The 23,156-nt window shown below is 44.5% G+C and overlaps 1 protein-coding gene across 1 annotated transcript in view; it reads left to right on the forward strand.

Moving 5' to 3' along the window:
- Window positions 1-23,156, forward strand: part of celsr3 (cadherin, EGF LAG seven-pass G-type receptor 3) — a 245,899-nt gene that overhangs the window by 22,286 nt on the left and 200,457 nt on the right. The window contains 2 exon segments of the mRNA XM_061904867.1: window positions 14,035-14,378; window positions 18,418-18,706. Of these exon segments, the coding sequence (XP_061760851.1) occupies window positions 14,035-14,378; window positions 18,418-18,706 (633 nt within the window).

Here is a 23,156-nt window from a genome sequence, read left to right on the forward strand (position 1 = left end):
TTGAGCAAGACACTTCACCCTTGCTCCTGATGGGGCCTGGTTAGCGCCTTGCATGGCAGCTCCTGCCATCAGTGTGTGAATGTGGAAATACTGTCAAAGCGCTTTGGACTCCTTTAAAAGGGGTAGAAAAGCGCTATACAAGTACAACCATTTACCATTTTATTTAAAATGTGTTCATGTTCAATCAATCAATCAATCAATCAATCAATGTTTACTTATGTAGCCCTAAATCACTAGTGTCTCAAAGGGCTGCACAAACCATTACGACATCCTCGGTAGGCCCACATAAGGGCAAGGAAAACTCACACCCAGTGGGACGTCGGTGACAATGATGACTATGAGAACCTTGGAGAGGAGGAAAGCAAAGGATGTCGAGCGGGTCTAACATGATACTGTGAAAGTTCAATCCATACTGGATCCAACACAGTCGCGAGAGTCCAGTCCAAAGCGGATCCAACACAGCAGGGAGAGTCCCGTTCACAGCGGAGCCAGCAGGAAAACATCCCAAGCGGAGGCGGATCAGCAGTATCTCGATATTTTTAGGCCATGTCACGATACACGATATATATCTCCATATTTTGCCTTAGCAATTCTGTGTCTACATTAAAACATTCTTCTTCATACTGCATTAATATATGCTCATTTTAAACTTTCATGCAGAGAGGGAAATAAAAAATAAGTCAATTGACCAAAACTTTATTTATTAAACAGTTACTAAGCAGTGGCACAAACATTCACGTCATTTCAAAACAGAAAGTGCAAGATTGTCAGAGACATTTAAAAAAAAGCTATTAGTGCACTTTTGTGCATGATGTCACTAAGATGACATATCAAAACACTAAATTAAAGTGCACTTTTTGTACAGAACGCCACTACAATAGTTTAAAACAAATAAAGTGCACTTTTGTGCATGATGTCACACAAGATATTTCAGTAACTGTCAAATAAAAATGAGCTGCATAATAGGAAAACTGGATCGGTTCGCAGCCGAGTGTGAAGCGGCCGGAATGAGAATCAGCACCTCCAAATCCGAGTCCATGGTTCTCTCCCGGAAAAGGGTGGAGTGCCATCTCCGGGTTGGGGAGGAGACCCTGCCCCAAGTGGAGGAGTTCAAATACCTAGGAGTCTTGTTCACGAGTGAGGGAAGAGTGGATCGTGAGATCGACAGGCGGATCGGTGCGGCGTCTTCAGTAATGCGGACGTTGTACCGATCTGTTGTGGTGAAGAAGGAGCTGAGCCGGAAGGCAAAGCTCTCAATTTACCGGTCGATCTACGTTCCCATCCTCACCTATGGTCATGAGCTTTGGGTCATGACCGAAAGGATAAGATCACGGGTACAAGCGGCCAAAATGAGTTTCCTCTCCCTTAGAGATAGGGTGAGAAGCTCTGCCATCCGGGAGGAACTCAAAGTAAAGCCGCTGCTCCTCCACATCGAGAGGAGCCAGATGAGGTGGTTCGGGCATCTGGTCAGGATGCCACCCGAACGCCTCCCGAGGGAGGTGTTTAGGGCACGTCCAACCGGTAGGAGGCCACGGGGAAGACCCAGGACACGTTGGGAAGACTATGTCTCCCGGCTGGCCTGGGAACGCCTCGGGATCCCCCGGGAAGAGCTAGACGAAGGGGCTGGGGAGAGGGAAGTCTGGGCTTCCCTGCTTAGGCTGTTGCCCCCGCGACCCGAGCTCGGATAAGCGGAAGAAGATGGGATGGGATGGGAATAGGAAAACAAATAGTGTATGTCCTTCGCTATGTGGTAGGTTCCTGCAGACGTTATCGCCTTCTGTTGACTACTTTTTTTATACGGTGTTGATTTGGAAATAGTTACTTCGGCATTTTGTTGGTGTGGCACCAGCCTAGATGTTGACATGCGGAGTTTCAAGCACTCTTCATTCTCTAGCGGTTGACTTTTCAAATGATGCTACATTAGCAGTGCAACGCTTTTACTTGAAATATTACGGTTGTTTGTTCAACATATTCCCACTTGAAGCCAAACCACCGCCAGACGATGGACCCCGTGCTGTTTTTCTTTGGAATTAATTCTTCCTTCATTTGTTACCTGAATCGCACCTTCTTTCTCTCGTATTACCACTCGCACCGCTCCGCTAGCAGCACAGCTAATGTTACCCATGCCGCTACCTCTCTACTCGGCGAGAGCGTGCAGTATGTGACGTATGTAAGAAGGTGCACAACAAAGAGTGATAAAAGCCTCTTACTGCTTTTTCAAATCCTTACATGGTCTTGCCCGACCTTCCCTCTCTGAGCTGCTCCACCTCTATGCCCCCACCCGGTCCCTCAGGTCAGCTGATCAGCTGATCCTGGAGGAACCCAAATCAAAGCGCAAGCTCAGAGGGGACAGAGCCTTCTCTGTTGCGGGTCCCAAACTCTGGAACGATCTCCCTCTCCATGTGAGACAGGCCCCTTCTTTGGCTATTTTTAAGACCCTTTTTAAAACCCATTTTTATTCACTGGATTTTAACCCAGCATGAGACTTTAAACTGTTTTCAACTTTTAACTTTTTTTTTAAACTGTTTTTAACTTTTTAACTGCTCATTGTTCTTAGGGTAATTTGCATTTGCTATTTCAATGTGTTTTTTACTTCTGTTTTAAATGTTATTTTTTGTAGTCAGCCAGCGATTGTGCAAGTTCTCCCACTTAAAATGATGACAGAGGTCTGTAATTTTCATCATAGGTACACTTCAACTGTGAGAGACAGAATGTGGGGAAAACAATCATCCAGGAATTCACATTGTAGGAATTTTAAATAATTTATTTGTAAATTATGGTGGAAAATAAGTATTTGGTCAACCATTGAAAGCTCTCACTGATGGAAGGAGGTTTTGGCTCAAAATCTCACGATACATGGCCCCATTCATTCTTTCCTTAACACGGATCAATCGTCCTGTCCCCTTAGCAGAAAAACAGCCCCAAAGCATGATGTTTCCACCCCCATGCTTCACAGTAGGTGTGGTGTTCTTGGGATGCAACTCAGTATTCTTCTTCCTCCAAACACGACAAGTTGAGTTTATATCAGAAAGTTCTATTTTGGTTTCATCTGACCACATGACATCCTCCCAATCCTCTGCTGTATCATCCATGTATCCATTTTGGTATAAACTCAACTCGTCGTGTTTGGAGGAAGAATACTGAGTTGCATCCCGTTCTTCCGAGGATGTTGTAGTCGTAATGATTTGTGCAGTCCTTTGAGACATTTGTGATTTGGGGCTATATAAATAAACATTGATTGATTGATTGATTGACATGATAACATGCATGTAGTACAGATATACCTAAGTATCTTTTGGTTTCAAAAAGGTTGGTGACCCCTGCTTTAAGCATACTAAAGTCCGTGTGATAATATATACATAATTGTTCTAGTAGTCATGAAAATAAAGAAACTGCATTGAATGAGGAGAAGGTGTGTCCACACTTTTGTCCTGTGCTGTCCATTTATGAGGAGAAAATAGCACTTTTGAATACTTTTAGCTTTTCATAGTGTAAAATCTTACATTCGACGGCTTGCAAGCTTTCCAACGCGGCGGTTAAAGATACATTTCCGGGACCGCAGCACACTTCTTATACACCACTTTGCAGACTATTTCCATAGAAATGTGCAGCGAGTGAGCACGGGCCACTCTGACATTTGAAGGAGCTTTGAAAGTGCTATTAGTCAGGCTATCTGGCCGAGTGAGATAGCACTGGAATCCACGTTTCGTCCACCCGCTAAGCGTCTTCAAGGCGGGACGCCGATCGAACCCCGCCTTTCTGGCACCGGTGGGACCTCGCTGGCCGTTCTACATCACCACGCTCCTTCTTCAAAGGCTTAGATGGGAAGACGCCTTCTGCAAAACCCACAGGAGTCGTGAAAGCCTCTCACTCCAGTCGTTATTTACGAAAAGCTTTGTTTTGGCCGCCACGTACAAAGACGCCAAAATAACTTTCCATTTTGTGGCCTTTGTGCGGTATTAATGTTTTATTGTTTCCATGCACGCTAAAGCGGCAGAGTGGTGATGCATTAGTTATGACTGAGCTGTTTTATTAGGAAGTTCTGCAGAAAAATCAGCTGTCCTCGCTTCGCTACGCCAACCCCTGAGATTCTCAACACATCCACGGTGTTCTAGTCCAGAGCTGAATTACAAACCCCGTTTCCATATGAGTTGGGAAATTGTGTTAGATGTAAATATAAACAGAAAACAATGATTTGCAAATCCCTTTCAACCCATATTCAGTTGAATATGCTACAAAGACAACATATTTGATATTCAAACTAGGGGCTTCACGGTGGCAGAGGGGTTAGTGCGTCTGCCTCACAATACGAAGGTCCTGCAGTCCTGGGTTCAAATCCAGGCTCGGGATCTTTCTGTGTGGAGTTTGCATGTTCTCCCCGTGACTGCGTGGGTTCCCTCCGGGTACTCCGGCTTCCTCCCACTTCCAAAGACATGCACCTGGGGATAGGTTGATTGGCAACACTAAATGGTCCCTAGTGTGTGAATGTGAGTGTGAATGTTGTCTGTCTATCTGTGTTGGCCCTGCGATGAGGTGGCGACTTGTCCAGGGTGTACCCCGCCTTCCGCCCAATTGTAGCTGAGATAGGCGCCAGCGCCCCCCGCAACCCCAAAAGGGATGGATGGACGTTCAAACTCATAAACTTTATTATTTATTTGCAAATAATAATTAGCTTACAATTTCATGGCTGCAACACGTGCCAAAGTAGTTGGGAAAGGGCATGTTCACCACTGTGTTACATCACCTTTTCTTTTAACAACACTCAATAAACGTTTGGGGACTGAGGAAACTAATTGTTGAAGCTTTGAAAGTGGAATTCTTTCCCATTCTTGTTTTATGTAGAGCTTCAGTCCTTCAACAGTCCGGGGTCTCCGCTGTCGTATTTTACGCTTCATAATGCACCACACATTTTTGATGGGAGACAGGTCTGGACTGCAGGCGGGCCAGGAAAGTACCCGCACTCTTTTAATACGAAACCACGCTGTTGTAACACGCGGCTTGGCATTGTCTTGCTGAAATAAGCAGGGGCGTCCATGATAACGTTGCTTGGATGTCAACATATGTTGCTCCAAAATCTGTATGTACCTTTCAGCATTAATGGTGCTTTCACAGATGTGTAAGTTACCCATGCCTTGGGCACTAATACACCCCCATACCATCACAGATGCTGGCTTTTCAACTTTGCGCCTATAACAATCCGGATGGTTATTTTCCCATTTGTTTCCTTAGGACACCACGTCCAATGTTTCCAAATATAATTTGAAATGTGGACTCGCCAGTCCATATTAGGTGAGCTCAGGCCCAGCAAAGCCAGCGGCGTTCCTTGGTGTTGTTGATAAATGGGTTTTGCTTTGCATAGTAGAGCTTTAACTTGCACTTACAGATGTAGCAACCAACTGTAGTTACTGACAGTGGTTTTATGAAGTGTTCCTGAGCCCATGTGGTGATATCCTTTACACACTGATGTCTGATTTTGATGCGGTACCGCCTGAGGGATCAACGGTCCGTAATATAATCGCTTACGTTCAGTGATTTCTCCAGATTGAACTTTTTGATGATTTTACGGACCGTAGATGGTAAAATCCCTAAATTCCTTGCAATAGCTCGTTGAGAAATGTTGTTCTAAAACTGTTCGACAATTTGCTTACAAAGTGGTGACCCTTGCCCCATCCTTGTTTGTGAATTTCTTAACATTTAGTTGAAGCTGTTTTTATAGCCAATCATGGCACCCACCTGTTCCCAATTAGCCTGCACACCTGTGGGATGTTCCAAATAAGTGTTTGATGAGAATTTCTCAACTTTATCAGTATTTATTGCCACCTTTCCCAACTTCTTTGTCACGTGTTTCTAACGCCGGTTCGGCATCGTGGTACCGGGTTCGATTCCCTCGTGGATGCGTCAAACGAATAACCCAACAAAGGTAGGATCTAACAAATTTCTTAACAAAAGGTGAGCTCTGAACAAAAACACTGGAGCTAATAAAAAGGGAAACAGAAGACGCTAGCGTGAAAGCTAGGAAATATAAAGAACTAATATTTGGCATGAAGGCATAAAAAGTAAAAACAAAGATGATTAGCATGTGAGCTAAAGATGACTAGGTGGCTGAGCCAATGAGCTAGCGAGAAAAACATACCTGACGTTACGTTGCGTGAAAACAAACTAGAGTCCCAGAAAGAATAAACATAAGATAGACCTCCTTTTTAGACCAGTTGATCTGCCGCTTCTTTTCTTTTTTCTCCTATGTCCCCCCCTCCCTTGTGGAGGGGGTCCGGTCCGATGACCATGGATGAAGTACTGGCTGTCCAGAGTCGAGACCCAGGATGGACCGCTCGCCTGTGTATCGGTTGGGGACATCTCTACGCTGCTGATCCGCCTCCGCTTGAGATGGTTTCCTGTGGACGGGACTCTCGCTGCTGTCTTGGATCCACTTGGAACTGAACTCTCGCGGCTGTGTTGGAGCCACTATGGATTGAACTTTCACAGTATCATGTTGGACCCGCTCGACATCCATTGCTTTCGGTCCCCTAGAGGGGGGGGGGGTTGCCCACATCTGAGGTCCTCTCCAAGGTTTCTCATAGTCAGCATTGTCACTGGCGTCCCACTGGATGTGAATTCTCCCTGCTCACTGGGTGTGAGTTTTCCTTGCCCTTTTGTGGGTTCTTCCGAGGATGTTGTAGTCGTAATGATTTGTGCAGCCCTTTGAGACATTTGTGATTTGGGGCTATATAAATAAACATTGATTGAAGAGGCTGGCTTATAAAGGGAAGGTGATTAGCAGAGAACAGGTGTGCAGGAACCGGGAGTAACAGCTGAAACTAATAAGTAACCATGGTGATGGACGAAACGGGAAATAAACGGATCAAACGGAGAATGAGAACAAAGATGGAAAAATAAATGTGAAGATCCGAGTCACGGATCGCAACAGTTGTTGCTGCCATCAAATTCTAAAGTTAATGATTATTTGCAAAAAAAAATTTTTTAATCAGTTTGAACATCAAATATGTTGTCTTTGTAGCATATTCAACTGAATATGGTTTGAAAATGATTTGTAAATCATTGTATTCTGTTCATATTTACATCTAACACAATTTCCCAACTCATATGGAAACGGGGTTTGTAATAAAGACATCAGCCAAGGTCCATTCTTCCTCTTGAACCTCTTCCCGTCCGTTGTTCCTGAAAGAAACAACTTTGGCCGCACTCTGCAGGCTCTGGAAGCTTCCTTGCCGATGATGTTTGACCTTGTGTGTCCACCTTGGCCGTGATTGGCTGTCAAACCGCTTGCTGGTGGATCCTGGGACTTGCTAAATGTCAATCAAAGTCCCATGTGCCGTAGGTCTTAAGCTTCTTCACACCTGCGGTGCTGCACATGCTGACCAGTCAGATGACTGATTGCTGTTGCCGTGGGAACGTCAGCAAGTAAAGTGAAGGCTTCTGTTCGGACAAGACTGAACTCTGACCTTTTGGTTCTTCATTTATGAGTCCTGGTTGCATTTCTGGTGGTGAGTACAAGTCCCACCTCCAGAGGAACATTCAACACGTCACGAGTTAGGTGCTGGTCATTGAGTCCGAGTGGACCGAAATCAAATTTGGTGCGCCGCCTAAAGATTAGGCTTTTAAAACCGTTTTTAAATAGAAACACATTATATTGGCAGTGCTTGTGTAGGTTGTCGTTCCAGTTCTGTACAATAGATCCTCAAATGACAGCTGACTCGGGTGCAAATCATAACGCATCTGTTCAGTGGTATCAATCAATCAAAGTTTATTATATAGCCCTAAATCACAAGTGTCTCAAAGGGCTGCACGAGCCACAACGACGTCCAGCGTTGTGGCCCCCCACCCCACAACCCCGCCCACCTCAACCGACGCACGGTGGTAGCGGGGGGGTGTAATGTAGCCCGGAAGAGTTAGTGATGCATGGGATTCTGGGTATTTGTTATGTTGTGTTTATGTTGTGCTACGGTGCGGATATTCTCCCGAAATGTGTTCGTCATTCTTGTTTGGTGTGGGTTCACAGTGTTGCGCATATTAGTAAGAGGACTGGACTCTCGCGACTGTGTTGGATCCATTATGGATTGAACTTTCACAGTATCATGTTAGACCCGCTCGACATCCATTGCTTTCCTCCTCTCCAAGGTTCTCATAGTCATCATTGTCACCGACGTCCCACTGGGTGTGAGTTTTCCTTGCCCTTATGTGGGCCTACCGAGGATGTCGTAGTGGTTTGTGCAGCCCTTTGAGACACTAGTGATTTAGGGCTGTATAAGTAAACATTGATTGATTGATTGAAGAGTGTTTAAGTTGTTTATACGTTTATACGTGTGATCTGTATGGCTGTTGACTAAGTTTGCCTTGCAGTCACTTACGTGTCTTCTTCATCTTCTTCTTCCGCTTATCCGAGGTCGGGTCGCGGGGGCAGCAGCCTAAGCAGGGAAACCCAGACTTCCCTCTCCCCAGCCACTTCGTCTAGCTCTTCCCGGGGGATCCCGAGGCGTTCCCAGGCCAGCCGGGAGACATAGTCTTCCCAACGTGTCCTGGGTCCTCCCCGTGGCCTTCTTCCGGTTGGACGTGCCCTAAACACCTCCCTAGGGAGGCGTTCGGGTGGCATCCTGACCAGATGCCCGAACCAACTCATCTGGCTCCTCTCCATGTGGAGGAGCAGCGGCTTTACTTTGAGTTCCTCCCGGATGGCAGAGCTTCTCACCCTATCTCTAAGGGAGAGGAAACTCATTTGGGCCGCTTGTACCCGTGATCTTATCCTTTCGGTCATGACCCAAAGCTCATGACCATAGGTGAGGATGGGAACGTAGATCGACCGGTAAATTGAGAGCTTTGCCTTCCGGCTCAGCTCCTTCTTCACCACAACGGATCGATACAACGTCCGCATTACTGAAGACGCCGCACCGATCCGCCTGTCGATCTCACGATCCACTCTTCCCTCACTCGTGAACAAGACTCCTAGGTACTTGAACTCCTCCACTCGGGGCAGGGTCTCCTCCCCAACCCGGAGATGGCACTCCACCCTTTTCCGGGCGAGAACCATGGACTCGGACTTGGAGGTGCTGATTCTCATTCCGGTCGCTTCACACTCGGCTGCAAAGGTCACTTACGTGTGCCTTAGAGATGCGCGGATAGGCACTTATATCATCCCCATCTGCATCTTCAAAGTCGTCATCCACCCGCCGTCCACCCGAACCAACATTTTATCAGTACCGTACTCGCCCGCCAACCGCCCGCTGAAATACATCAGAGGTTGTCCGCCGTTACTACTCACAGAGCTATTTAAACCTGTTTCACAGAGTAATGTAGTCAATTGGAGCCGCTAACGTTCCCGCGACCATCTATTAGCATTAATCCTGATTGCCAGAATATGGGCGTGCTGTGAAGCCATTGCCTTTGACACCTTCAACAACATGTACCAACCAATTGTTGGTCCGGCAACATGTTGTGTGCAGCTTCCGCAATTACACGTTCAAGATTGAAAGGCATACTGGGTGATACAGTGTACACTGATGGTTGTGATATAAACAACTTTAACACTAATATGCGGCACGCTGTGAAAAGACTATACAGTGGGAGCGATTCAGATGTTATTAGACAAATTTACTATGATAATTCTGGAAAATCCCTTATCTGTTTATTGTGTTACTAGTGTTTTAGTGAGATTATATAATCGGACCTGTACAACCTGAAGGTCGGCCCCGCACCTTTCTTCTGCACCAGTCGACGGGTGGTGGCGATGCCCATCTCTGCCCTTCGCAAGGGACCCTCTTTGAAACATGATCTTTCGAAATGATCGCTGCATCATACACTGTACTTTGTGTGTGTGTGGTCCAATCCAATCGTGTTTGCTTGACCGCTCTGCTCCGTAGTAAAGCTTCACCGTCATCTTTCGGGAATGTAAACAATGAAACACCGGCTGTGTTTGTGTTGCTAATGGCGGCCGCAATACACCGCTTCCCACCTACAGCTTTCTTCTTTGACGTCTCCATTATTCATTGAACAAATTGCAAAAGATTCAGCAACACAGATGTCCAGAATACTGTGGAATTATGCGAGGAAAACAGACTTGGAACAAAATGTCCTCATACCGAGACCTCTCAGCAGGATTTTTCAGCGAACAATTTAAAATTGCAATTTAGTAAACTACTGTAAAAAGGCCGTATTGGCATGTTCAGATTTCATCATTGACATATAAACTATCAGACTGCGTGGTCGCTAGTAGTGGCTTTCAGTAGGCCTTTAAGTCCGAGTGAAATTGTGGAGTAGTGTACCATTTCCTATTTTAATAATGAAAATGAAGATCATTAATTTGAGTTTTTAAAGATTAAATGAGATCCTTTAATTGTTGTTTGGATGGGCAAAAGTGTTGTTGTATCAACGGGATGTTAGAGGAGTAATTACACTGCATGGTCCAAATACTCTGATAACATTGGTGTGTGTGTGTGTGTGTGTGTGTGTGTGTGTGTGTGTGTGTGTGTGTGTGCACGCGCGTTTGTGGGTGTGATTAAGTCCTACTCCGGCAGATTATCCAGAGTCTTTTCCAAGATCTGTGTATTATTTAAATGACAATAGCAGCTCAGCTTCAATTTGTGTTCCATGCATGCTGCGGAGTGCTGGCAACAATGCAATAATGCTGCCCCCACCCCGGAGGATGACGCCATTATGATTTATTTCATCTAACGTGCAGTTTGTGTGTCCATACAGTAGGTCTATGTTGTCGTGTTGGTGTGTGTGTGTGTGTGTGTGTGTTCATCTATTTTTCAGTGTGACTCTCTCTTCCCTTCCTAATGTCCCTCTTCCTTCTGGCTCCATTTTTATCGCAGAGGGTCCACCACTATAGTGTGTGTGTGTGTGTGTGTGTGTGTGTGTGTGTGTGTGTGTGTGTGTGTGTGTGTGTGTGTGTGTGTTTGTTAGGTCAGTGGGGAGAGAGGCTCCTCATAATCCGGTAATCAAACCAGCTGCCACCCCCACCCAACCCCCATCCTCACATACCTCCTTCTTCTTCCGCTTTTCTCTCTCCTTCTGTTGCTTTTGCTTATTGTGTTTTTCTGATCAAATTGTTGTCCCTCTATTTATATATTTTTTTGTATATTTTGTGTTAGGTCAAGCATCTTTCATCTACTGCTTATACTCCAGTTTCCCCCATGCACATGATTATTATATGACGTACTTATAATATATAATACTTATAATAATGATATATAATATACAATAGATGGTGAAGTGAATTATATTTGTATAGCGCTTTTTCTCTAGTGACTCAAAGCGCTTTTACATAGTGAAACCCAATATCTAAGTTACATTTAAAGCAGTGTGGGTGGCACTGGGAGCAGGTGGGTATAGTGTCTTGCCCAAGGACACAACGGCAGTGACTAGGATGGCGGATGCGGGAATCGAACCTGCAACCCTCAAATTGCTGGCACGGCCACTCTACCAACCGAGCTATACCACCCCTCTACAACAAGATAATGCTTATAATAATAATATATAATACTTATAATAATCCGTAATTATAATATATTACATATTATATTACATACACACATATTACATACATTTTATATACATATGTATGCTGTATGTATAATGTGTATATATAAGAATGTGTATGTATGTGTGTATATATGTACATATACAGTATATGTGTATATGTATATATATATATATATATATACTAGGGGTGTAACGGTACACAAAAATTTCGGTTCGGTACGTACTTCGGTTTAGAGGTCACGGTTCGGTTCATTTTCGGTACAGTAAGAAATCAAAAAAATATAAATTTTTGGGTTATTTATTTACCAAATTTGTAAACAATGGCGTTATCCTTTTAACATTGGGAACACTATAATAATTCTGTCCACGTTAATCCATATTAAACTGCCTCAAGTTGTTGCTTTGATTAAATAAAATGAAAAAAAACTTTCTTCTACATATAAAAGGTTTAACATTAAACAGTTTCAAGTCAACTCATCAAGCTTAATTTATTACAGCATTTGGGAAGCCTGTAGTTGACTTTTATTAAGTAAATGTTGTATTTTTATCAACATGTGATAGCAGGGACCCTGCTATTCAAAACTAGGCTGCTACATTACTAATGATTCATGTAACTACAGTATAGCTGAAAAATAGTACAATTGCAATAGGAGAGACTATTCATCCCTAAACACAATGGAGTTCAATGAAATAACAGACAGACAGGGCTTTGCTGCCCCTAAAACACGCACACACACACAAACACACACACACACTCACACACACACACAGAAAAATGAGCTAATGTTACGCTAAAAGCTAATTAGCCTTCATCTCCAGCCTATACTGTGAGCGAGCTGAGCTGCAGTTTAAGTTTCTAGAAGGTCAACGGGTTCACAGTGATGTTTGTAATAGTTGTGACTGGGAAGTGTTTAGTATAATTTGGGTAGAGTCCGCTCCTGCCCTGCTAGACGAATATCTGCTCGACGCTAAAGCATTGACTACATCGCTCTGAAGTCTGAATACGCACTGTTGATTGGCTGTTACATCGCTCTGAATACGCACTACTGATTGGCTTTGTATGTAACCAATCAGATGGTGTGTTGGGTGGGACAATGAGGCAGAGACAGAGGCAGAAAGCAGAGCAGCTTGTGAAGACTTCTGCTTCCGAACTTGGTGCCGAACCGAAACCCCCGTACCGAAACGGTTCGATACAAATACACGTACCGTTACACCCCTAATATATACAGTATATGTATATATATGTGTGTGTGTGTGCGTATGCATGTGTATGTATGTATTTATGTATGTATGTATACATGTACAGTACAGGCCAAAAGTTTGGACACACCTTCTCATTTCAATGCGTTTTCTTTATTTTCATGACTATTTACTTTGTAGATTGTCACTGAAGGCATCCAAACTAGGACACCTGTGAAGTGAAAACCATTTCCGGTGACTACCTCTTGACGGTCATCGAGAGAATACCAAGAGTTTGCAAAGCAGTAATCCGAACAAAAGATGGCCATTTGTAAGAAACTAGAATATAAAAAGTGTTTTCAGTTATTTCATCTTTTTGTGTTAAGTACATACATCCACATTTGTTCATTCATAGTTTTGATGTCTTCAGTGACAATCTACAATATATATATATATATATATATATATTGCAGTATTTCGTCAGCCAGCGATTGTGCAAGTTCTCCCACTTAAAATGATGACAGAGGTCTGTAATTTTCATCATAGGTACACTTCAACTGTGAGAGACAGAATGTGGGAAAAAAATCCAGGAATTCACATTGTAGGAATTTTAAAGAATTTATTAGTAAATTATGGTGGAAAATAAGTATTTGGTCAACCACTGATGGAAGGAGGTTTTGGCTCAAAATCTCACGATACATGGCCCCATTCATTCTTTCCTTAACACGGATCAATCGTCCTGTCCCCTTAGCAGAAAAACAGCCCCAAAGCATGATGTTTCCACCACCATGCTTCACAGTAGGTTTGGTGTTCTTGGGATGCAACTCAGTATTCTTCTTCCTCCAAACACGACGAGTTGAGATTATATATGTATATATATATGTGTGTGTGTGTGTGTGTGTGTTTGCACCATTATTTGATTTTTTAAAATCAACGCAAAATATTATTACTATTTTGATGAATGGTACGTTTTTAACCAGGGCTTTATTTTATAAAATACACTCTAATTTGTTTTTAACCCGCTGCAATCCAGAAAACATACCATGGTGTACTAATATGATGTGATTTTGCAGTTCTACTTTTTAGTGGCTCTTTTGATTTGACAAAGTTGTATTACAGTATATCCTCCTGAGAAAAACTGTTTTTTTGGTCTATTTCTTTTGTCAAGAGTTACACATTTGAGAGAAAACTATTCCTGGTATGCAAAACAGAAATGTCTTGGAGAGGACACTGGCCACAAGGGACAGTACTCTAAAAAATATACCTGGATGAACTTTGGAGTAGTCAGGGTTCAGCTTGTGTATTTTCTCCACTTCCTCATTATCAATCTAAAATGGATTCCTCTTTGTTTCTCCACAGATGGGGTCCACAGCATTTCCGCTCACTGCGTCCTGCGCGTCCTCATCATCACCGAGGACATGCTGGGCAGCAGCGTCACGGTCCGCCTGCAGAACATGTCCCAGGAGCACTTCCTGTCACCGCAGCTGGGTCACTTCCTGGAGGGCGTCTCAGCCGTGCTCTCGGTGCCCGTGGAGGACGTCTTCGTCTTCAACATCCAGCCGGACATGGACGCCGCTCCGGGAGGGATCCTGAACGTCAGCTTCTCTGCCGCCCTGCCGGGAGGACACTTCTTTCCTTCCGAGGCCCTGGAGGAGCAACTGTACCTGAACAGGCCACGGCTGACGTCACTCACGCAGATGGAGGTTAGTGAAAAGTTGCAGGTTTGATCCCCGATTCCGCCTCAATTTAAGTCAAATTTCTACAAGATACTACAACCCTACTTCTGTTGCATGTCTCCTTTAGTTCCTGTGGCAACATAAACCATCATGAACGAGAAGACAGTCCAAAAGCCTTACGTTTACTAAGCCAGAATGCTAAGAAGCAAGATTTACTGCACATAATCTCATCAAAATCTAAGACAAAGTCCTTAAAATTAGTTTTGATCCTTTGGCATTTGTAGTAAATTCTTCTAATTAGCAGCACTGTCACCCATGTATTTAAACCCAATTAAAACATTGGGATGTGCGGCTCATTTGGGACTAGAAATGTGTAACTTTTCTGAGCGTTGACAGTTCCATCCATCCATTTCCGTGCAGTTACCTGAGGTCGGGTCGCGGGGGCAGCAGCCTAAGCAGAGAAGCCCAGACTTCCTTCTCCCCAGCCACTTCGTCCAGCTCCTCCCGGGGGATCCCGAGGCGTTCCCAGGCTGGCCAGGAAACCTAGTCCTCCCAACTTGTCCTGGGTCTTCCCCGTGGCCTCCTGCTGGTTGGATGTGCCCCAAACACTTCCCTAGGGAGGCGTTCGGCTGGCATTCTGACCAGATGCCCGAACCACCTTATCTGGCCCCTGACGATGTGGAGGAGCAGCGGATTTACTTTGAGCTTATCCCTATCTCTAAGGGAGAGACCGGCCACCCGGCGGAGGAAACTCATTTCGGCCGCTTGTACCCGTGATCTTGTCCTTTCGGTCACAGCCCAAAGTTCATGACCATAGGTGAGGATGGGAACGTAGATCGAATGGTAAATTGAGAGCTTTTCCTTCCGGCTCAGCTCCTTCTTCACCACAACGGATCGATACAGAGTTCGCATTACTGAAGTCGCTGCACCAATACGCCTGTCGATCCCACGATCCACTCTTCCCTCTCTCGTAAACAAGACTCTTAGGTACTTGAACTCCTCCACTTCGGGCAAGATCTCCTCCCCAACCCAGAGATGGCACACAAGAACCATTGGGTCGGACTTGGAGGTGCTGATTCCCGTCCCAGTCGCTTCACAGTCAGCTGCGAACCAATCCAGTAAGAGCTGAAGATCTTGGCCAGATGAAGCCATCAGGACCACATCCTCTGCAAAAAGCAGAGACCTAATCCTGCGGTCACCAAACCGAATCCCCTCAACACCCTGACTGCACCGAGAATTTCTGTCTATAAAAGTTATGAACAGAATGGGTGACAAAGGACAGCCTTGGCGGAGTCCAACCCTCACTGGAAATGTGTTCGACTTACTGCCAGCAATGCGGACCAAGTTCTGACACTGATCATACAGGGAGCGGACCGCCACAATAAGACAGTCCGGTACCCCATACTCTCTGAGCACTCCCCACAGGACTTCCCGAGGGACACAGTCGAAAGCCTTCTCCAAGTCCACAAAGCACATGTAGACCTGTTGGGCAAACTCCCATGGACCCTTAAGGACTCTGCCGAGAGTATAGAGCTGGTCTACCGTTTAAAAATTTGACCGCTGATATCGGTAGAGTACTTTTCATTTTCCAAACTGGTGCACTGCAGCAAGTATCATTAAAGGGGAACATTATCACAATTTCAAAAGGGTTAAAAACAATAAAAATTAGTTCCCATTGGCTTGTTTTATTTTTTTATGTTTTTTTCAAAATTTTACCGGTACCGGAATATCCCTAAAAAAAGCTTTAAAGTACTTGATTTTCGCTATTTGCGATGCGACTATCCATTTCCCTGTGACGTCACACAGTGCTGCCAATGTAAACAAACAATGGGAATACCACAGCAAGATATAGCGACATTAGCTCGGATTCAGACTCGGATTTCAGCGGCTTAAGCGATTCAACAGATTACGCATGTATTGAAACAGATGGTTGGAGTATGAAAGTATTGAAGAAGAAACTGAAGCTATTGAGCAGAATAGCTATTGACGCTATTCATAGCCATAGCATGGCCGAATAGCTGCGTTAGCATCGCCGGTAAAATGTGCGGACCAAACGATCAGGACTTTCGCATCTTGTGACACTGGAGCAACTTAAATCCGTCGATTGCTAAGTGTTTGTTTCGCATTAAATGTGGGTGGAAGGAAACGTAATATAGTTGCAAATGCATCTGCAGGTTATCAATACATAAAAAAAATAATAATAATGGATTAGATTTATATCGTGCTTTTCTATTGTTAGATACTCAAAGCGCTCACAGAGAAGTGGGAACCCATCATTCATTCACACCTGGTGGTGGTAAGCTACATCTGTAGCCACAGCTGCCCTGGGGTAGACTGACGGAAGCGTGGCTGCCAGTTTGCGCCTACGGCCCCTCCGACCACCACCAATCATTCATTCATTCACCAGTGTGAGCGGCACCGGGGGAAAAGGGTGAAGTTTCTGTGCCATGTCTGCTTTAGCACCGCCGGTAATTAGCATGTTAGCATCGATTAGCGTAGCATGTTAGCATCGATTAGCTGGCAGTCAACATAAAAAAAACTCACCTTTGTGATTTTGTTGACTATCGTTGCAAATGCATTTGCAGGTTATCCATACATCTCTGTGCCATATCTGGTTTAGCACCGCCGGTAAATAGCATGTTAGCATCGATTAGCGTAGCATGTTAGCATCGATTGGCTAGCAGTCACACCGCGACCAAATATGTCTGATTAGCACATAAGTCAACATCAACAAAACTCACCTTTGTGATTTAGTTGACTTTATCGTTGCAAATGCACCTGCAGGTTATCCATACATCTCTGTGCCATGTCTGTCATCGCCGGTAAAATGTGAAGACACTCTGGCACATTCAATGGGGGTCTGGCGGCAGATTTCTTGCCAGTGGTGCAACTTGAATCCCTCCCTGTTAGTGTTGTTACACCCTCCGACAACACACCCACGAGGCATGATGTCTCCAAGGTTCCAAAAAATAGTCGAAAAAACGGAAAATAACAGAGCTGAGACCTGTGGGGAGTGCTCAGAGAGTATGGGGTATCGGACTGTCTTATTGTGGCGGTCCGCTCCCTGTATGATCAGTGTCAGAGCTTTTTCCAGTGAGGGTTGGACTCCGCCAAGGCTGTCCTTTGTCACCCATTCTGTTCATAACTTTTATGGACAGAATTTCTAGGCGCAGTCAAGGCGTTGAGGGGTTCCGGTTTGGTGACTGCAGGATTAGGTCTCTGCTTTTTGCAGATGATGTGGTCCTGATGGCTTCATCTGACCGGGATCTTCAGCTCTCACTGGATCGGTTTGCAGCCGAGTGTGAAGCAACCGGAATGAGAATCAGCACCTCCAAGTCCGAGTCCATGGTTCTCGCCCGGAATAGGGTGGAGTGCCATCTCCGGGTTGGGTAGGAGACCCTGCCCCAAGTGGAGGAGTTCAAGTACCTAGGAGTCTTGTTCACGAGTGAGCGAAGAGTGGATCGTGAGATCGACAGGCGGATTGTGTGGCGTCTTCAGTAATGCGGACGTTGTATCGATCCGTTGTGAGGAAGAAGGAGCTGAGCCGGAAGGCAAAGCTCTCAATTTACCGGTCGATCTACGTTCCCATCCTCACCTATGGTCATGAGCTTTGGGTCATGACCGAAAGGATAAGATCACGGGTACAAGCGGCCGAAATGAGTTTCCTCTCCCTTAGAGATAGGGTGAGAAGCTCTGTCATCCGGGAGGAACTCAAAGTAAAGCCGCTGCTCCTCCACATGGAGAGGAGCCAGATGAGGTGGTTCGGGCATCTGGTCAGGATGCCACCCGAACGCCTCCCTAGGGAGGTGTTTAGGGCACGTCCAACCGGTAGGAGGCCACGGGGAAGACCCAGGACACGTTGGGAAGACTATGTCTCCCGGCTGGCCTGGGAACGCCTCGGGATCCCCAGGGTAGAGCAAGACGAAGTGGCTGGGGAGAGGGAAGTCTGGGTTTCCCTGCTTAGGCTGTTGCCCCCACGACCCGACCTCGGATAAGCGGAAGAAGATGGATGGATGGACTATCATTATTTATTATTAACGGCGTATTCCCTCCCCTGTCCTCTCAGGTCCTCCCATTCGACGACAACGTGTGTCTCCGCGAGCCCTGCCAGAACTACATGAAGTGCATCTCGGTGCTGCGCTTCAATAGCTCCGCCCCCTTCATCTCCTCGCCCTCCATCCTGTTCCGGCCCATCCACCCCATCGCCGGCCTACGTTGCCGCTGCCCGCTGGGCTTCACTGGCGACTACTGCGAGACGGAGATCAACCTTTGCTACTCCAACCCCTGCCTCAACGGAGGGGTGTGCGCCCGGAAAGAGGGAGGGTACACGTGTATCTGCCGGGAGGACTACACGGGTGAGTGGTGATGCAAACACATACAGTCGTGGTCAAAAGTTGACATACACTGGTAAAGAACATAATGTCATGGCTGTCTTGAGTTTCCAGTCATTTCTACAACTCTAGCACATACGCTATATTGTCAAAAGTATTTAGCCACACATCCAAATGATGAGATATCAGGTGCCCTAATAACTGGGCTCGGTCTATAAAACCAAGCACTTAGGCATGGAGACTGTTTCTACAAACATTTGTGAAAGAATGGGCCGCTCTCAGTGATTTCCAGCGTGGAACTGTCATAGGATGCCACCTGTGCAACAAATCCAGTCCTAAATATTCCGAAGTCAACTTTATTATAAGAAAAGTGAAGAGTTTGGGAACAACAGCAACTCAGCCATAAGTTGTAGGCCACGTAAACTGACAGAGAGGGGTCAGCGGATGCTGAAACGCATAGTGCAAAGACTTTCTGCACAGTCAGTTGTTACGCAGCTCTAAACTTCTTGTGACCTTAGAATTAGCCCACGTACAGTACGCAGAGTGCGTCATGGAATGGGTTTCCATGGCCGGGCAGCACCATCTAAGCCAGTGCTCCCCAACCACCGGTACCGGGCCGTGGCCCGATTGGTACCGGGCCGCAGAAATGTTTTAAAATAATTTTTATTAAAAAAAAATAATAATAAAATATATATATATATATATATATATATATATATATATATATATATTTTTTTTTTTTTTTAATTAAATCAACATTTAAAACACAATATACACTTACAATTAGTGCACCAACCACAAAAACCTCCCTTTTTCATTGACAAAAACATCCCTTTTTCATGACAAAGAAAAAAAAAAAATATATATATATATATATCTTGATTGGATTATTCAGAGAATAGTGCTCGATACTGTGGTAGAGCGCAATATGTAGGTGTGGGAAAAATCACAAGACTACTTTGTCTCTACAGAACTGTTTCATGAGGGGTTCCCTCAATCATCAGGAGATCTCCTGATGATTGAGGGAACCCCTCATGAAACTGTTCTGTAGAGACGAAGTAGTCTTGTGATTTTTCCCACACCTATATATATATATTTTTTTTTCAATTAAATCAACATTAAAAACACAATATACACTTACAATTAGTGCACCAACCACAAAAACATCCCTTTTTCATGACAAAGAAAAAAAAAAAATATATATATATATTTGTTTTTATTTTTTTATTAAATCAACATAAAAAACACAATATACACTTACAATTAGTGCACCAACCACAAAAACCTCCCTTTTTCATGACAAAAAAAAAAAAAAAAAAAAATAAAAAATATATATATATATATATATATATATATATATATATTTGTTTTTATTTTTTTATTAAATCAACATTAAAAACACAATATACACTTACAATTAGTGCACCAACCACAAAAACATCCCTTTTTCATGACAAAGAAAAAAAAAAAAAATATATATATATATATATTTTTTTTTTTTTTATTAAATCAACATTAAAAACACAATATACACTTACAATTAGTGCACCAACCACAAAAACCTCCCTTTTTCATGACAAATGACAGGACCCCACCCCCCCGTTGACCGGTCCGCGGATACAAAAAGTTTGGGGACCACTGCTCTAAGGCATACATCACCAAGTCCAATGCTAAGTGTGGGACGCAGTGGTGTAAAGCAGTGGTCCCCAACCTTTTTGTAGCTGCGGACCGGTCAACGCTTGATAATTTGTCCCGCGCCCCGGCAGGGGGGGGGGATATTTTTTTTTTTTTGTCATGAAAAAATGATTTTTTTTCGGGTTGGTGCACTAATTGTTTTTTATGTTGATTTAATAAAAAAAAAAAAAAAAAAAAAAAAATTAAAATTCTTCTGCGGCCCGGTGGTTGGGGACCACTGGTGTAAAACACGTCGTCACCGGACTCTCCTTCTCTGGACTGATGAATCAACCATTTCCATCGGGCAATCTGATGGACGAGTCTGGGTTTGGAAGTTGCCAGGAGAACGGTCCATTTCGGACTGCATTGTGCCGAGTGTGACTTTCGGTGGAGGAGGAATTATGGTGTGGGGTCGGTTTTTCAGGAGTTGGGCTCGGCCCCTTAGTTCCAGTGAAAGGAACTTTGAATGCTCCAGGATACCAAAACATTTTGGACAATTCCATGGGCTGGCACTTCAAGTTCATATGTGAGTGAAGGCAGGTGGCCAAATACTTTTGGCAATATAGTGACAAAAAACATTCATGAAGTTTGGTTCTTTGATGAATTTATTATGGGACTACTGAAAAATGTGACCAAATCTGCTGGGTCAAAATTATACACACATCCATCCATCCATTTTCTACCGCTTATTCCCTTTTGGGGTCGCGGGGGGCGCTGGCGCCTATCTCAGCTACAATTGGGCGGAAGGCGGGGTACACCCTGGACAAGTCGCCACCTCATCACAGGGCCAACACAGACAGACAGACAACATTCACACTCACATTCACACACTAGACAGCAATGTTAAAAATACATCAAGTTGGCAGTGCGCTGGATAATCAGGGGCGCCCTGTAGTCCGGATAATAAGGTAAATGCTTCATCCAGATTTGGTTTGAGATAGAAATTCTGGAAGAATACCTTTTAGGGATGTCCGATAATGGCTTTTTTGCCGATATCCGATATTGTCCAACTCTTAATTACAGATACCGATATCAACTGATATACAGTCTTGGAATTAACAAATTATTATGCTTAATTTTGTTTTGATGCCCCGCTGGATGCATTAAACAAGGTTTTCCAAAATAAATCAACTCAAGTTATGTAAAAAAATGCCAACATGGCACTGCCATATTTATTATTGAAGTCACAAAGTGCATTATTTATTTTTAACATGCCTCAAAACAGCAGCTTGGAATTTGGGACAGCATGAGGAGGTTGAGGTGAGGGGTATCGGGGGAGGGGGGTGCATACTGTAGGGTACCGGTAAAGTTAGTGCTGCAAGGGATTCCGGTGTCAAGCCAAATAAGTGCTCGCTGCGAAATAAGTGCCCAAGCGTGTTGGGGCATATATTTAGCGCCTTAAGAGCGAAATATATGCCCACCCTATTGTATAAAGTGTGTATGGGACGGCTTGCGAAATAATTGCCCCTATGGATTTGCTGATATTGTTAGCTAAAAGACAAACCGTATCATACCAAAGTTACTGTGATATATATTGTCTTAGGCTATTAAATATGGACAAACAGCAGGATGAAACAAATAAAATCAGTAGTTTTAATTTTGGTGAGTTAAGCTTTTAAAAATAGTGGACATTCTCTCTCTCTCTCGCTACACACATGTTGGTTTGACAATGCCAAAAAACTGCCCGGCGCACCTGGGCACTTATTTCGGCTGGGCACAAATTTGGCTTGACACCGGGTATTTGTTCTGTTGAGTTTATGTTGTGTTACGATGCGGATGATCTTTCGAAATGTATTTTGTCATTCTTGTTTAGTGTGGGTTCACAGTGTGGCGCATATTTTTAACAGTGTTAAAGTTGTTTATACGGCCACCCTCAGTGTGACCTGTATGGCTGTTGACCAAGTATGGGTTGCATTTGCTTGTGCGTGTGAAAACCCGTAGATTTTTAAGGTTTATTGGCGCTCTGTACTTAATCCTACGTCTGTCGTTTTAAAAAGTCATACATTTTACTTTTTGAAACCGATGCCGATACCATTACATTTGAAAGCATTTATCGGCCGATGATATCAGACATCTCTAATACTTTTTCTTTCTCTTTTGAGACAATAGACTCACTCAAGATGGACTCGACAATGGCTGTTTTGAAGCCCCTTTTTTTTGAAAAGTGGGGCAGCCCGTGACCCTGGCTGTTGCCAGCGCGGAGGTGTAAAAATAGAGCGATACAGGGACGAGGCCGAGCGAACACAAAAGGGATCAAAAGTAGAGCGGGGAAGGATACATTTACCGAGGATGTTGTATGGGGTTGGCACTGCAGGGGAAATGGGATGAGTGATGTCCTCGATTGGAGCGAAGGAAATCCACTGGCTTCTGGGTGGTTGGTGTGTGTGTGTGTGTGTGTGTGTGTGTGTGTGTGTGTGTGTGTGTGTGTGTGTGTGTGTGTGTGTGTGTGTGTGTGTGTGTGTGTCTTTCCTCAAAGCCTGCGGCCAAAGAGGCGGAGCACGAACAAACGGGGCAATTACGGTGGCAGAGGGGTTAGTGCGTCTGCCTCACAATACGAAGCTCCTGCAGTCCTGGGTTCAAATCCAGGCTCGGGATCTTTCTGTGTGGAGTTTGCATGTTCTCCCCGTGAATGCGTGGGTTCCCTCCGGGTATGAGGTAGCGACTTGTCCAGGGTGTACCCCGCCTTCCGCCCGATTGTAGCTGAGATAGGCGCCAGCGCCCCCCGCAACCCCGAAAGGGAATAAGCGGTAGAAAATGGATGGATGGGATGGGATGAAATCTCCAGACCAGCGTGCTTACT

The sequence above is a fragment of the Nerophis ophidion genome, linkage group LG06 (genome assembly GCF_033978795.1).
Source record: "Nerophis ophidion isolate RoL-2023_Sa linkage group LG06, RoL_Noph_v1.0, whole genome shotgun sequence".
NCBI lineage: Eukaryota > Metazoa > Chordata > Actinopteri > Syngnathiformes > Syngnathidae > Nerophis > Nerophis ophidion.